The sequence below is a fragment of the Dendropsophus ebraccatus genome, chromosome 12 (assembly GCF_027789765.1).
Source record: "Dendropsophus ebraccatus isolate aDenEbr1 chromosome 12, aDenEbr1.pat, whole genome shotgun sequence".
NCBI classification, from domain to species: domain Eukaryota; kingdom Metazoa; phylum Chordata; class Amphibia; order Anura; family Hylidae; genus Dendropsophus; species Dendropsophus ebraccatus.
Genome location: NC_091465.1, coordinates 26,605,109 through 26,621,309, shown reverse-complemented (window position 1 = coordinate 26,621,309; position 16,201 = coordinate 26,605,109). Strand labels below are relative to the sequence as shown.

At 44.6% G+C, this 16,201-nt stretch overlaps 1 protein-coding gene across 1 annotated transcript; it reads left to right on the top strand.

Moving 5' to 3' along the window:
* Positions 1-974: 974 nt before the first annotated feature.
* Positions 975-13,162, top strand: TMEM52 (transmembrane protein 52). Its single transcript, XM_069947322.1, has 5 exons — positions 975-1,294; positions 3,995-4,047; positions 4,147-4,191; positions 10,274-10,443; positions 11,188-13,162. The coding sequence occupies exons 1-5, from the start codon at positions 1,244-1,246 to the stop codon at positions 11,493-11,495; spliced, it is 627 nt and encodes a 208-aa protein (XP_069803423.1). The 5' UTR covers positions 975-1,243; the 3' UTR covers positions 11,496-13,162.
* Positions 13,163-16,201: the final 3,039 nt, after the last annotated feature.

The window sequence follows — 16,201 nt, the reverse complement described above, 5'->3', positions numbered from 1 at the left end:
GCTGGCTCTATTATGGGCACACTGTGCCTGTCGCTATATAGAGTGGGGGCTATGGCTGGCTCTATTTTGGGCACACTGTGCCTGTCACTATATAGAGTGGGGGCTATGGCTGGCTCTATTATGGGGGACACTGTGCCTGTCGCTTTATAGAGTGGGGGCTATGGCTGGCTCTATTATGGGCACACTGTGCCTGTCACTATATAGAGTGGGGGCTATGGCTGGCTCTATTATGGGGGACACTGTGCCTGTCGCTTTATAGAGTGGGGGCTATGGCTGGCTCTATTATGGGGACACTGAGCCTGTCGCTATATAGAGTGGGGGCTATGGCGGGCTCTATTATGGGGGCACTGTGCCTGTCGCTATATAGAGTGGGGGCTATGGTGGGCTCTATTATGGGGGTACTCATCGTGTTCTTATGAGAGAATTGCCCATGTAATAAGGCACCATGCTTATGGGAGCACTTGGACTGTCTTTGAGGGGCTATGCCTGGTTTTGAGGAGACATTTCTTTGTTTAGGTCGGTGCTAAAACTGTAGCAGTGTCTACCAGGGGCCACTATCATAGAAGCACAGTGCCTGTAGACAGAGCCACAGCTTGGTGTTTCTGAGGTAAAAAAGAATTTATTGCCCCAATCTTGTATCTGATCACTACTTCAAAAATAATGCCCCAGCTATTATACCCCTGGTTGTAGGAAATACTAGGTAGGACTTGACCATTATATATATATATATATATATATATATATATTATTATATATATGTAGAGCTGCAGTTTCTCTTTGCTCTATATTAGCGATCCCCATGCAAAACTACAATTCCCATCATGCCACAGCTGAAAGGCGCCAGCACGTAAAAACCGCAGCGGTTGCCCTTAGCAACCAATCACATGAACGCAGCTGGCCCTAGCAACCAATCAAATTGAACTTTACACTTTTAACTGTCCCAGTAAAGTGAAAGCAGCCGTGTGATTGGCTGTCGGGCTGGCGGCTGCGGTTCTCTCCGCACTGGTTAGCCCAGGTCTGCACAGAGCCGTCAGCAGGACACATATAGCAGTAGTGGAGGTCGGGAGGAGGCGGCTCGGCGGCTGGGCAGGGCTCGGAGGATGGAGGGGCGGGTGTGCGGCTATAAACCTCGGTGATGTCAGCGGCTCCGCTTCACACTCTCTATACCGCTCGTCACTGTATGTGAGCCGTGCTGCAATCCTCTGTATAAGAAGCGCTAGTGGCGTGGCCTGACGTGGAAGCCATGAGTGTGTGTGGATATAAGACGCTGCTGCTCTGCTGCCTGCACATTGCGGTAAGACCCCCCCTCCCCTTCTCTGGGCTTCTTTGTTCTCTGGACATGGGGGGCCTGCACCATGTGAGCCTACAGCTAGAGAATGATTGACAGCTCCTGGCTGCAAGAGGTTCTGCAGCAGCTTGCACTTGTCATTTTTTTTTTATTATATAATTTTTTTCTGCATTTTCTTAGATTTTTTCTGCTCCATCCAGGCCAGACCCCCCTCTCCCTTCTGGGGCCTCCTTCTCTTACTGCTGCTGCTGTTCCTCCCCTCTATGCTGCATAGATCCCAGCACTATAGTCCACCAAGCAATATGGCCAGGTTCTAGATTTCTTATGTTATATTCTATATTCCTTAGGTTATATACTGTTGTTCTAGATTATCTGTGTGTTAACATGTCAAAGCTGTTCCAGGTTACGATGTGTTAATTGTATGTCATCTAAGGCTACAATGTATCCATTAGATTACCTTTGAAATGTCTAGTTACTGATCTAGACTGGATACAGATTTGACGTATTCTGGATCAGGCATCATGGTTTTGCCCTATATCCACAGTAAGTGTCGGCAACCTGCCTTAACTAGATGGCTGGCGTCTGCCGCAGCTACTCCCAATGGGCCTATAGAATTTAATGGAGCGATGAAGTCAACTAGTGACGGCGTCCAATGCGTTTTTTTAAATGTATACCTCTGCTACACTATTGAGTCCTGCAAAATGAATGGATAGGTTCTGAAAATAGTCGCCGATTAACTATGTCACTTTGTTAACTTCTATGGGCCTGTCGGGAGTACGTTGTGGTTGCGGTTTATGCCACTGTGGACATAGGGCGAAAACCCGATAAGATCATAGCCGAACTGATAACGTTTGGATAATGGGGGCTTTAAGGTATTTTAAGACTGTGTTCACATCTACTAGAAAGCATAAAATCTATTTTTTTTTATTATTATTATTATTATTATTATACAGTTTTAGGTGCCAAAGCGACAACTTTTTTTTTTTTTTTTTTTTAATTTAGAAATGTTTAGTTACCAATATAGATTGGATAGAGATGTATCCGATGATGGGAGCTTTAGGGTACGTTGACACGTAGCAGTGGATTCTATGGTATGCTAGAAGAACACGGCACAAAATCTCCGGCTGCCTTTTTTTTTTTTAACTGTGAGTTTTAGGTTTCAAATTGAAAAGGCAATCTAGAACATTTTGGAATGTTCAGTTCCTGCTTTAGGGTAGCTTCACACGTACCGTATCGCAGCGGATTGGATCTAAATGACTGAACACAGCAAAAAATCTGCACCATCAAATCTGCTGCGGATCCTGTACGTGTGAACGCTCCCTAAGGAATCTGCAACTTCAAATCTGCTGAGGATCCTGTATGTGTGAACGCACCCTAAGGAATCTGCAACTTTAAATCTGCGCTATCAAATCTGCAAATTCTGTTAATGTGAATGCACCCTTAGATTGAATTAAAGTAAGGGTCCTATTACACTGAGCGATTTTTTTAACGACGAACTATAAACAATCGCAAACGAGATTGTTTATCATCGTTACTATGATCATTTACTCCTGATCCCAGCAAAACAATGAACAATGTGCAATTACACTGAACAATTAGTGAAAAAAAGCGAAACTTGAGCAAACGAATGTGGAATAGTGGTGCGTTTACACAGACAGATTTATCTGACAAATTTTTGAAGCCAAAGCCAGGAACAGACTATGCACAAAGAACAGGTCATAAAGGAAAGACTGAGATTTCTCTTCTCTTCAAATCCATTCCTGGCTTTGGCTTCAAAAATCTGTCAGATAATCTGTCTGTGTAAACGCACCATTACAGCAAACGATAATGTTAGGTTCAGATCTAAGTCAACAACATAAGAACGATTTTCCGATCTTTGCCTGCAATTACACAGAGCGATTATTGTTTATAGTCGAACGATATAACTATTTTTTTGTCCGATAGGGCCCTTAGATTTTTCTGGGTTACAGGAACACTGATCTAGATTATTGTAGATTTGGCTAGGTTCACACTGCGTTTTTGCAATCTGTTTTTTGCAAAAAACAAATGCATTAGTGTCCATCCGTTTTGATCCGTTTTTCCATTGACTTCCATTGTAAAAAAAACAAAAAACAGATCAAAACAGATCCGTTTTTTTAACGGACACAAAACTATTGTCAGCTATGTTTTTGTGTCCATCAAAAAAAAACGGATCCGTTATGATCCGTTTTTTTTTTTTTACAATGGAAGTCAATGAAAAAACTGATCAAAACTACTGCACACAAATGCAACCGTTTTTTTCATCTATTTTTGCAAAAAACGGATTGCAAAAACCCAGTGTGAACCCAGCCTTACAGGTGCATTTAAAGGGCAATGATAGAGTAGTTTGTAAGGACAGGTGGTTATTATATTCTGGACCTTCAGAGGAGCTGTATGAATTCCTTGCAGTTATGGATGTATAATAAGTATGTGAGTGGCGGTCACTCTTCATATTGTCTGGCTAAGCAGCGGTCTGACTGTACATTGTGTGTAATCTCCTGGGATCTGGTGTCTGCGGCAGTCTAGGTGCCTGTGTGAATAATGATTTCCTGGCAGCGCTGCATTATGTCATGGGCCAGCTATGTCTCCCGGATGTGTTTATTTTTACAGGATTACAAGAACATCAAAGACCCGTGACACTCGTCTTCTGTAAACTTAATAAACTTTTTTTTTTTTATTGTATGGCAGGTTACCTTGTGTACGGCGGACGACGATCATGAAAATCGGGACTGTGAGACCGGGTGAGTGTTTCTATAATGTTTGTGTTTTTGTTCAAAATACAGAAGAGTAAAAAAAAAATGTTTTTGCTTCTTTTAATATTTTCCTTTAAATTTTTTCAGCAATTGTTCTCAAGGCACGAACTGGGTGAACCTGTGGTATGTGTGGTGAGTATGAGCCTTTTTATGATCTGTTTTATTCCCACTTGTTGGACAGGATGGGTTGTTATGTAGTTTAATGGCTGCTTATACCTTTATTGTACTGTTTAGAACAGTGACATTTATTTAAAAAAAAAATTGTTAGCCATCTGGAGGTTGTCAGGACTGGAGATATGCAAAACTGACTACTTTTTAGACATATTTCCCTACCCTGTTTAGATGATGATGGACAATAGCTTGAATTTAAAGGAGTACTCTGGCAAAATATTTATTTTTTTTCAAAGCAGCTGGTGTAAGAAAGTTTTATATAGATTTGTGACTGACTTGTGATCTTCCTGTACATATCAGCTGCTGTATGTCCTGCAGGAAGTGGTATAATATTTTCCAGTCTGACACAGTTCTCTCTGCTGCCACCTCTGTCCATGTTAGGAACTGTCCAGAATAGTAGCAAACATCCCCCCCCCCCCCCCCCCCCCCGCCTGCTCTGGACAGTTCCTAACAAGGACAGAGGTGGCAGCAGAGAGCACTGTCTCAGACTGGAAAGAATACACCACATTCTGCAGGACATACAGCAGCTGATAAGTACATGAAGGCTTGAGATTTTTAAATACAAATTACAAATATTTAAATTTGTAAATTACAAATCTATGTAACTTTCTGCAACCATTTGGGTTAATGTAGCTTTTTTTCCCAGCCTGTATACCCTATAACTGTATAGCAAACATAGGTAACAGGTTCTCTCTTCTACGTGTTTCTCTACTCTTCCTCCCCCTGCAGACTGAATGGCGGAGTTAATTATGATAAAAGCCATGTTTGCTTAGCAGCTTTTACCAGTAGTATCTGTAGTATTTGCACATTTTGTGCCATCTGTTAGTTGCTGGAAGCAGCTTCTTCTCTGCGACAGTGTAATTGAGGCTGATGTTTGTTTTCCGACCCCAATGGCATTAAAAGCTGGTACAAAAATAGACTCCAGCGTGTGTCCTGAAAGCTGCGACAGGGTGTCATGTGAGAACACGGACCCCGGTGTTCATCATGTGATGGGCTCTGCGCCTTTCTGGCTGGAGATGGTTGTAATAAAACCTGTAAGTTTATTTACCTTGTTGTTCAGGGTCTTTGGATACTCTTAAACTGCCCCCTACTGGTGTAAACCGCAAAAAGGTTCCCCTAAGGCAATGCTACACCTGTATAAAGAACTACACTAAATAATGGCCAGATCCCCTAGGGCTATCGTGGGTCTTCAGCTGTTGCAAAACTACATCTCCTATGTTGGAGCATGCTGCAAGATGTAGTTTTGTAACAGCTGGAAAGCAATTGGTACGCGACCACCAACCTTGAGACAGGGCACATACACTGCTGTGTGTAGGGCAGGGATGGGGAACCTTCGGCCCTCCAGCTGTTGCAAAACTACAATTTTCATCATTCCTGGACAGCCAAAGCATCGCTGTCCAGGCATGATGGGAGTTTTAGTTTTGCAACAGCTGGAGGGCCGGAGGTTCCCCATCCCTAGTGTAGGGCATCAGTACTGTGTGTGGTGGGACTCCATAGGTTGGACCCTTTATGGTCACACACTTATCCCCTTAACTGTGGACATATGCTAGGTTTTGATCACCGAAATACCCCTTTAATTGGGGGGGCGGCACATAGGGCCGGTAGGGTAATGCGTTGCATAACCAGCCACAACAAGTTAAAGCACTTGGACATGAACTAAAAGCTGATGGCAGCTTCTTAGCCTGATTCAGGCCAAAGATAGAACCAGGAACCCAGAGTAGGAGAATATCGCTATAAATGGAAGCGTCACATGCTAGGATATTGCGACGTGCATAGTTTATTGCTGGAAGTCAAATGAATCTTGAGACAATTTGGTCCCTTCATCAGATCGACGTTGTCCGCTTTCTGTAGTAAACTACTGATGCCTTGAAGAATACTGTGGTGGACTATCATCCTTAAAGGGAAACTCCTCTTTGAAATCATTCAATTTGAAATGGCGCTGTTTTACCCAAGGATTGGACTAGTGTCGGCCCACAGCTTGGTTGAGCTGATCTTGACGTACTCTATTTGTAGCTTAATTTGCAAGGTCCCGTTCACATCACACATCCTGTTGTTCCACTAGACCAGCTGTCTAGGCATGCTGGGAATGGTAGTTCTGCAGTGGTTTGGGATATATAATTTTTTTTTATTTTTTGCCATGTATAGCTATAGCCTAAAGATTGGTCTATAGCAGCGGTGGGGAACATCCGGCCCCTGAGACCTCCCGATGCGGCCTGCGGCTCCCCTGTGATGTGTGCTGCTCTGATGGTGCAGGAGCTGGCATACATAGCACCCTCTCTGACGGCTGCCAGACACCGGAGGAGGCTGTGAGTGCCGTCCCCTTCCCCACCAGAGCAGCACACATCTTCCGTCTCCTGCAGGCTGTGCGAAATGACGTAATTTCATTGAGCGCCGCCTGCAGGAAAAGACTGGCACAGGCTAGAGGGGAGAGAAGAGGACCTGGGCAGTGTGGGAGCGGAGGAAAGGTAAGTGGGATGTGTGTTTTTTTTTTTTTTTTTTTTTTTTGTTTGTTTTTTTGGGACAGGCACTGGTGGTTAACTAGACTACAAGGGACATGACTTGGGGGTTAACTAGACTACCAGGGGCATCATTGGGGGTTAACTACAATAGCAGGGGCACTAGGGGAACAATATGTTGCCTTGCCCCGGGTGCTGCACGCACGCACCCACGCTACTAACTGCCGTGCACAGTATGCAGCCCTCAAAGGATTTTATTAATGCCTGACTGGCCCTCGACATGGAAAAGGTTCCCCACCCCTGGTCTATAGGGGTAGTAAGTAGTGGGTTTACATACTATCCTGGGTAGTTCATTTTTTTTTTTAACATTGAGTATAAGATGGGGGCAGGCAGTAGACAGCGTTCATTTGGGAAGTCTTGGAAAAGCAGCTGAATCTGGGTTTTGCATGTGTTTGCAGCTGTTGGTCTAGAGAAAACAAAAAGTTGACTGTCTATTTTAGGATACTGAGAAGATTAAAGCTATTGGGGTCAACATGTTTGTAGTGACCCCAGTGAGGAAGTTATCCATCTGGACGCTGAACTCTGACCAGGCGGGCTGAGGATGTCTGTGCGCGCATTGTTCAGGTCCCTGCAGAAATCCACCATAAGAAATCTATACTGCTTGGGTCATGAAACCACAGATTTATTGTAGTGGTATAGGAAGGAAACGTTGGGAATCTTGGCTCGATATTATTGATTCACTGCACATAACTAAGCTGCTTTGCAGAGGTTCAATGAAAATCCGCTACTGGATTCTGTATACAGCTCCTATGGAGTCCTGTCTAGTCTGATCCTGCAGTCCTTCTCCCCTGTCATCTCTGCAGGTACATGGTGCTATTAAAACAAGCTGGTTGCAAAGGTGTAAGTAGAGCTCTAGTCTGGTACAAACAGACCCCAAATACCCATGACCTGCTGCCAACCTTTACTACAATGCCAGCTTTACAACACTCTCATGTGCTGCCCAGCGTAATAAACTCAAGAAGTTTTCTCTGGAACGGTGTTGTAACGTCTGGAGAATAATGCCTTATGTAATGTAGTGCTTGTCCCATGATGGGTTCTTTTATAAAGCAAGTCGTATAGGGCTAGATAGAAATAAGTTGGAACATGTTGAAAAATCTCAGTGTCACTGTCGTATTTTTTATTTATTTTTTTGCAGAAATCAATAGAACAGGCGAATTTAAGGAACTTTGTAGTTGGGTTTATTAGGCAAACATGCCATTATCTGCATTTAAAAAGCCTTTCCCCAGGTCCCCCCCCCCTCCTGTCCTCTTTCCCTGCTTATTACCAGGAAATCTTGACTTTCACATCAGTCGAGCCCTGTCTGTTCTATATAGAGGGGAGGGGGAGAAGGGAGATTAGTCGCCAGCAGAGAACAAAGGATTACACAGCGGGACCTGTGTGAAAGCCATATTCAGAGGTCAGAGAGGTCAGTGCTGACATCAGAGGAGAGAGCCTGGTGGTGTAGCTGTAAATTAACTTTGTTGTCCTGTTTTGGTGCCTCATCTCCCTCTACCCCTCCCCTCTCCATAGAGAACAAGGAAGACAGGGGGGGAAAGCTTCAAACTGCTTTTTCATGATAAAAATGCATTTTTCGGATAAAAAACCCAATTACAAAATTTCTTAAAATCGCCTGTACTATTGATTTCTGCAAAAAATTTAAACGACAGGAACACTTTAACATTAATTCAGGTGACATCAAAGAGAAGAGACCTGATCAATATTAATATTGCTGGTCCCCCGCCCCACTGTAGTGTCTTCCTACCGTAAGGATTTGTGAACCATACGGAATCTGCCCAAAACACCCCTGCACGCATTTCTGCCGTTGCCATAGACTCCATTCTACGGTCGGGCGGATTTCGCCGTCCGTCCAAAGAATAAACCTGTTCATTCTTTGGACGGACAGTGGAATCTGCCCGACCATAGAATGGAGTCTATGGCACAGGTGCAAATGCGGGCTGCGGAATCCACCTCGGTTGATCCACATGGATTCCGTAGTGTGCACATACCTTAATGGGGCACAATTGAGTCCTCCAGATCTGATATGTTCACAATTGGAATGGAAAATCCCATTTGCTATATACCATTCTTGTAAACCTTCTATAAATTCTGAGGTAGTCCGTTTACTTTCTGTGATATATAGGAGTATGAATCTTTAAAGCTACTTTGCTTACCCTATACAGCAGTGCTTCTCAATTCCAGTCCTCAGGCCTCACCAACAGGTCATGTTTTGCGGCTATCCCATACAAAGGACACATGTGATAATACCTGATGGACTGAGTATTATTATATATCACCTGTGAAATACTAAGAAATCCTCAAATCATGACCTGTTTGTGAGGCCTGAGGACTGGAATTGAGAAGCACTGCTATAAGGTCATGTGTGGTGGTGGAGTACACGCTATAAACTGCATTGTCTCATGCGTGCTGACTGTGTGAGTACCTTGCCCTATAAAACTAAGCAAAGAACTCGCCACTAAATAATGCTGTTCTCCCTGCATGCACACAATATGGCTACATGATGATTTACACCAAAGTGCACAGGTGTCAAACTGTTGCACAACCACAGTATCAATCATGCCTGGACAGTCAAAGCCAAGCATGATGGGATTTGTAGTGTTGCAGCAGCTGGAGGGCCGTGAGTTAGGGTCCATTTACACAGAGATTATCTGCCAGATTATCTGCCAAAGATTTGAAGCCAAAGCCAGGAATGGATTTAAAAAGAGGAGAAATCTCAGGCTTTCCTATATGACCTGATCTCTGTTTATAGTCTGTTCCTGATTTTGGCTTCAAATCTTTGGCAGATAATCTGTCAGATAATCTTTCTGTGCAAATGGCCCATTATGCTACGTTTACACGGAACGATTATTGTGCGAATTTGCACGATAACTATTGAATTCGAACGATAATCATACATGTAAATGCAACGAACGATCGAACGACGAGCAATCGTTCATTTTGATCTTACAACATGTTAAATCGTCGTTCGCAAAAAATTCGCAGATCGTTCCGTGTAAACAGTCGTTCACCTATTTTACCTATGTGCGAGATATTTCCGTACGATATATCTATCCGTTTTAACGCTGATCGTTATAAAAGAAAAATCGTTACTTAGAAGTCGTTAATCGTACGATCGGGCGAATTATCGTTCCGTGTAAACGTAGCATTAGACTCCTGTGCCCTAGAGATCCCCCTCCCATCTGTAGTCACAGCTGTCTTGCATATCTCCAGTTCTGTCAGCTTTCTTCCAGCCAGAAATGAATAGTGTATGTGACGGAGCTGCAATATCCTGAAGACTCGGTGTGATGCTGCTGTACAGTCTACATGTTTTTTTGTTTTTTTTTTCTGATCTGCATTATGTCAGTGCTTTTGGCTTTTCCATGCACTACCTTGATGCCAACTATAAATTAAGACTGGTCGGCTAACTTTCCATGATGCCATTGTATCTGGGCCCGCTTACAAAGCCTCCATGTAAAAAGCGCTGCCAGAGTGAAGCACATTTCTGTCTGTGTTTATATAGACTCGAGCCTCTCTTCTCATTCCCTCCCCAGGCTGATCCTGGTCACCATATTTCTGCTCTTGCTTTGCGGGACCACGGCCAGCTGCATCAAGTTCTGTTGTAAAAAGAAGAAACCGCCTGTGCAGACCCTGCCAAACCAACCCTACGAAGTGACTGTGATCGCTATAGATAATGACAGCACCATCCACAGCACTGTCACCTGTAAGTATGAGCAGAGCAAAGTGAGTTGTGCTGAGCCAAGTAACAGCTGGCTGTATGAACGTATGTGGCAGACGTCCCTAGTGTTGCTGTTATAAACCTAATGTGCCATGTACCTTGGTCAAGGAATCCTAAAAACTCAATGTATGATCATTTAATACGGGATACTATGTATATTTTAATCTGGTTATTCAGCCCTATGAAACTGATAGCTCATCCTCTGGATAGGCCACCAATTTTAGATTTGTGAAGGTTTAACTCCCGCCGGCGCCCAACTCTTTAAAAGGGTGCAAGACTGGTGGTGCAAGGTACTGCAATGTTGCCCTGTTCACTTGAATGGAACAAAAGCTGCAGTACCTTGCAGGAGTGTTTGAATGTTGCTCAAGCGCCATGGCTCCTTACTATCTGGTATAGAAAACTGTATAACTGTGATAGATAGAGATGATCGAACAGCGCTGATCAGGTTCGTACGTTCTCGCACAATCAGGATTTGACTCCCGCAGTCATTCCGTTCAGTGAGGAAGTCCCACCTCGAAAACAGGAATACAACCTATGGCCCAGGCTGTATTCCTGTTTTCCAGGCAGGACTCGGTCTGTCTCCACCTTCCCCACGGAACGGGAGGACTTCGGGAGGGGTCAAATACTGATGGTCCGAGCGCATCTCTAGTGATGGACCCGTTTAATGTCCTTGTACCTCTTCATTAGAAGATATGTAAATCTGAACACTCCTTTCCATCTCTCTTTCAGCATACAGTTCTGTGCAGTATCCTCACATGTTTGCTTTTGGGGACCCTGACAGAAGTGCCCTGTCGCCCCCGGCATATAGTCTTTACGCTCTAGAACTCCCACCGGCCTATGAAGAAGCCATCAAGATGGCGAAGCCCAATAATGAAGTTGGCACCTCCACGGCTGGCCCAAAATTAGAGGACATCACTGAGCACGAGGGACCCGAAGAGGAGCCAGAGCAACAACCAGAGCAGCAAGCCGTATCCAATGTCATTGACTCACCGCCTCAGTATGAAGAGACTGAAATTACTCCGAGTCATATCCAGTGATGGCTAACTATAGATCAGGAACCCTCTCATCCCGCACCTTGGCTTGGAATCTTAAGGATCATGTTCTGCTATAGTTGCCAGGGGACATGATTCCCCCACCCCATTCTGTTTGCAGCGTTGTGACCTACATATAAGGCTTGAACTTTGTATATGAAGCCTTCAGGTCATATCATGTGAACAGGATATTAATACCCGCTGTGTGTCCTGTAAATTACCTGATATCTCCCTTCTACAGATGGAAGTTCTTACAAACTGTTCTGCAGAAACAGCACTGGTCGTATGGCTTGTATTTGGGCTGCAGTCAGTACAAGCGGTCTATATGTTCACAAGGGAGTGTAGGAAAAGCCTACTTGTATATGTGGGGTGCAAGGAAACACTGTTTTTAAAACACTCTTGGCCTCACAATGTTATGGTACTTTCCAAATCGGGATAGTATTGCTTATGAAAGTATTGCAGTCACTCTATCATAAGGCAGAATTGCTTTAAGTGCTCTAGGTGGTGATGGTGGCAGCTCCCAAGGAGGACTTGGATGATGGTCATCATGGATGTCACCCAGCTTTCCCAGAGAATGATTATTAAAGGGAGCCTGTCACTGTTTTAATGCTGCCTGAACCAGGAGTAGGGATGTTCCGAACCTGATTCCCGCTGTCTGCCCACTCTGTGCAGTGGGCGGATCCAGCGGGAGGAACGCCTGGAAAACTGGGATACAGCTATAGCCATAGGCTGTATCCCAGTTTTCCAGGCGGTCCTCCCGCTGTATCCGCCCGCTGCACGGAGCGGGCAGAAAGCGGGAATCCGATGCCAAGCGTTCGGGTTCAGCCGAACTTGAACCTCGGCGGGTTCGGACCATTCCTAACCAGGAGTCATAGTTGCAGCCCACTGTAGTTTCTTCCTGTTCCTGTGGTCTTTATATAGGAAGATACCAAAGTGAGGAGAGATCTGTCAATCGAGTCTGATGGGGTAAAATTGCCAGAGACTGCCCCCTGGTTTAGGCAGCCTGAAAATCATGACAGGTTCCCTTTTTAAAAAATTATTTTAGATCCCAGCAGGGTTATGTATTGGTTTGTCTCACAGACTTGCATTTACAGTGGATTTTTGGAAGAACTTTAAAAATTTAGCTTGAAACTATTGACTTTGCCTGCGGCCCCTTTAAATTTGATCGGAATAGGTATTGTGTGTGTATGTGTATATATAACTCCATCAGTCTTGCTTCAGTTCTTGTGGCCCTTGTGTGTTCAGTCTATGGTGTTGAATCGACTCCTCTCTTGCTGGATGTCCCAGACATAGGAGTGACTATGCACAGCACATGTAGCATGATTACCTCTTCACCAGTTTGTGCCAACTCTCCGGAACATTCCACGTGTTATCCTCGGGATTGAGGTTCCTATCAATCTTCGTCCTCCTTCTTGCAGAAGGATCCATTTTATCTAGCAAATTGCTGGCGTGAGAACTCGTTGCTACGTAACGGAATTTACTTCTGTAAATATCCAGATCATTCTGTTATGAAGAACTCACAGTACATAGGTTTTTTTTTTCTTTTTGAAGTGTATAGTAAATGTAGATTTATGGTATGTTTTAAAGTATAACTTGACATATGTATGTAACAGTTTAACTATTATTTTTTTAATTAACCAATATTTAGTATGTAAAATGCCAATAAAATTCTAACTGCTCATTGTCTCAGGGATTTTTCCTTTACTTATATATTATGTACAGTGTAATATATTGGACATCCAACCTTTAAAGATCCCCACAGACTCGTCATTTTAACAGCAGGCCCATCCTATAAAGGGCAGTGGAACAATAATCTGTGTCTATGGTGACTAAATACTAGTTGTCTACCAAGGGAAACTTGTTCGATCGGTTGGATTATATACTAGTCAATCATAACACTGACAAGTGAACTGAATAACATCCTGTGACAATGGTGGCTGTCAAGGGGTGCGGTATCTGAAGCAGCACGTAGGTAGTCCGTTCTTGAAGTTGATGTGTTGGAAGCCAAAGTAGACAAGAATCAGGGCAACTTTTTTTCTCTTCTCGCCCTATGACTGCACCCCTGGAGAGGACCACCTCCTCCCATTGGACAGGAAACAGGACCACTGGACCTTTAAAAGAAGCGCTCTGCCCCAAACACACCAGTATCTGTTTCCTGTCCCATGGGAGCAGGTCAGCAGGTGGTCTTTCCACCTGCATACTGGGTGGACAAAGAAGGACAATTTAGACAAAGGACTGCCATGGAACATCCAGGATCTGCTGATAATAACAACGGATGCAAGTCCTTACGGATGGGGAGCTCACTCAGACTCCCTGGTGCTGCAAGGGGTCTGGAGCCCAGAACACTCCAGAGACTCACAGAACATGAGAGAGCTAAGGGCAGTGTTCCTAGCATTAGCACAATCCCTTCCAGTCATCAGGGGAAGAAATGTAAGGATCCTCACAGACAATGCCACCGCAGTAGTGTATCTAAACCATCAAGGGGGCACAAGGTCAGTGGAACTGAGGATTGCGCATTTAATTTTCAAACTTGCAGAGCTTCACCTTCTCTCCCTAACAGCTCTACATCTCAGAGGGGTGGACAATGGCAGAGCGGACTTCCTAAGCAGGCACCAGCTCCATCAGGGGGAGTGGGAATTAAATCAGGAAGTGTTTCATCGGATTTGTCAGCTATGGGGAACCCCACAAATAGACCTGTTCGCCTCCCGGCAGAACAGACAGATTAAAGCCTTCTATTCCCGATGTCTGTCAGACAGACCACTAGCCCTGGATGCTCTAGCGCAATCGTGGCAGACAGGCCTGCTATACGCCTTCCCTCCGATAAGGCTCCTGCCCCGAGTAATCAGGAAGATCAGGCAGGACCAAGCAGAGGTGATATTGATTGCCCCATTTTGGCCAAGGAGGGTGTGGTTCACCTGGCTATGCAAGATGTCAGTGACAGATCCTTGGGTTCTGCCAGAGCAAGTGGATCTCCTGAGCCAGGGCCCAGTATATCATCCAGGAGTAAAGAACCTCCATCTAACAGCCTGGCTTTTGAGAGGCAGCTTCTAAGAGATTGTGGTCTGTCGTAGGAAGTGATATCCACTATGTTAGCCAGTAGAAAGAGAGTCACCTCGGACATCTATTTCAGAACCTGGAGAACTTTTCTTAAGTTCGTTGGTCACCCGGTTAATGTCTTGGAGCCACCCAACATTCCGTTAATACTGAATTTCCTCCAGGAAGGTCTCAATAAGCATTTAAGACCCAGCACCATTAAAGTGCAGGTGTCTGCCTTAAGCGCTCTTTATGATTCTAGACTGGCAGAACACCCTTGGATCAAGCGTTTCATTAAAGCAGCAGTGAGGCTTCACCCTTCCATAAAGAGCAAGCTTCCACCTTGGGATCTAAATCTGGTCCTCTCAGGATTAACATCAACCCCATTCGAACCAATATCAGATATACAGATTAAGTTCCTTTCCTGGAAGATGGCATTTCTCCTAGCCATTACTTCTGCAAGGAGGGTTGGAGAGATCAGAGCCTTCTCCATAGCTCAACCATACATGGTCATTAGGGACGATAGGGTCACTCTTTCCCCTGACCCAGCCTTCCTTCCTAAGGTAGTATCAGACTTCCACAGATCCCAAGAAGTGGTCTTACCGTCCTTTTGTGCACATCCATCTAATGACAGAGAGGCCTCCTTTCACTGTTTAGATGTTAGACGTGCATTAGTTCACTACCTAGAAGTCACTAAGGAGTGGAGGAAAGATAATAATATTCTGATAGCTTTTCAGGGGAAGAATAAAGGTAGGGCAGCCACCTCTCAGACTATTTCTAGGTGGATTAACCCATAGCTGCACCAGGACGTTATTGAACGTCCTTGTGCCGCTATGGGAGTTCAGAGGGGGGTCGCGTGGCGACCCCCCTCTGAACTGCCGCGATCCCGGTTGCCGCATGTAGCCCGGGCTCGCAGCTATTAGCGGGCACGGTCCGATCGCCGTGCCCGCTAATTAAGTACTTAGAAGCAGCTGTCAAAGTTGACAGCTGCTTCTAAATACTTGCTGTTATACATCCCTGGTGGTCTAGTGGGGGGATCGCCCCCCTGCGGCGCAATTGCGGGGGGGCGATCCCTGCATCCATACCGGGCCGGGGTCTGCTCCATAATGGCGCTGATCCCGGCTCGGCATTCTATTACTTTTGGCTGCAGCAGCCAAAAGTAATAGAACACCGATCTCATGGATTCATGCAGTATAACTATACTGCATGGATCTCTATGAGAGATCAGAGTGCATATACTAGAAGTCCCCCAGGGGGAATAACCCTAACCCCAGGGGGGCTTCTAGTATATGTGTAAAGTAAAAGAAAAATGTATTTTTAATAACACAAAATCCCCTCCCTTAATAAAAGTCTGAATCACCCCCCTTTCCCCATTTTATAAATAAAAATAAATAAATAAATTAATAAACAAACATGTTTGCTATCGCCGCGTGCGTAATCGCCCAAACTATTAATTAATCACATTCCTGATCTCACACGGTAAACGGCGTCAGCGCAAAAAAATCCCAAAGTGCAAAATTGCGCATTTTTGGTCGCATCAAATCCAGAATAATTGTAATAAAAAGCGATCAAAAAGTCATATATGCGCAACCAAGGTACCGATAGAAAGATCACATCATGGCGCAAAAAATGACACCTGACACAGACCCATAGACCAAAGGATAAAAGCGCTATAAGCC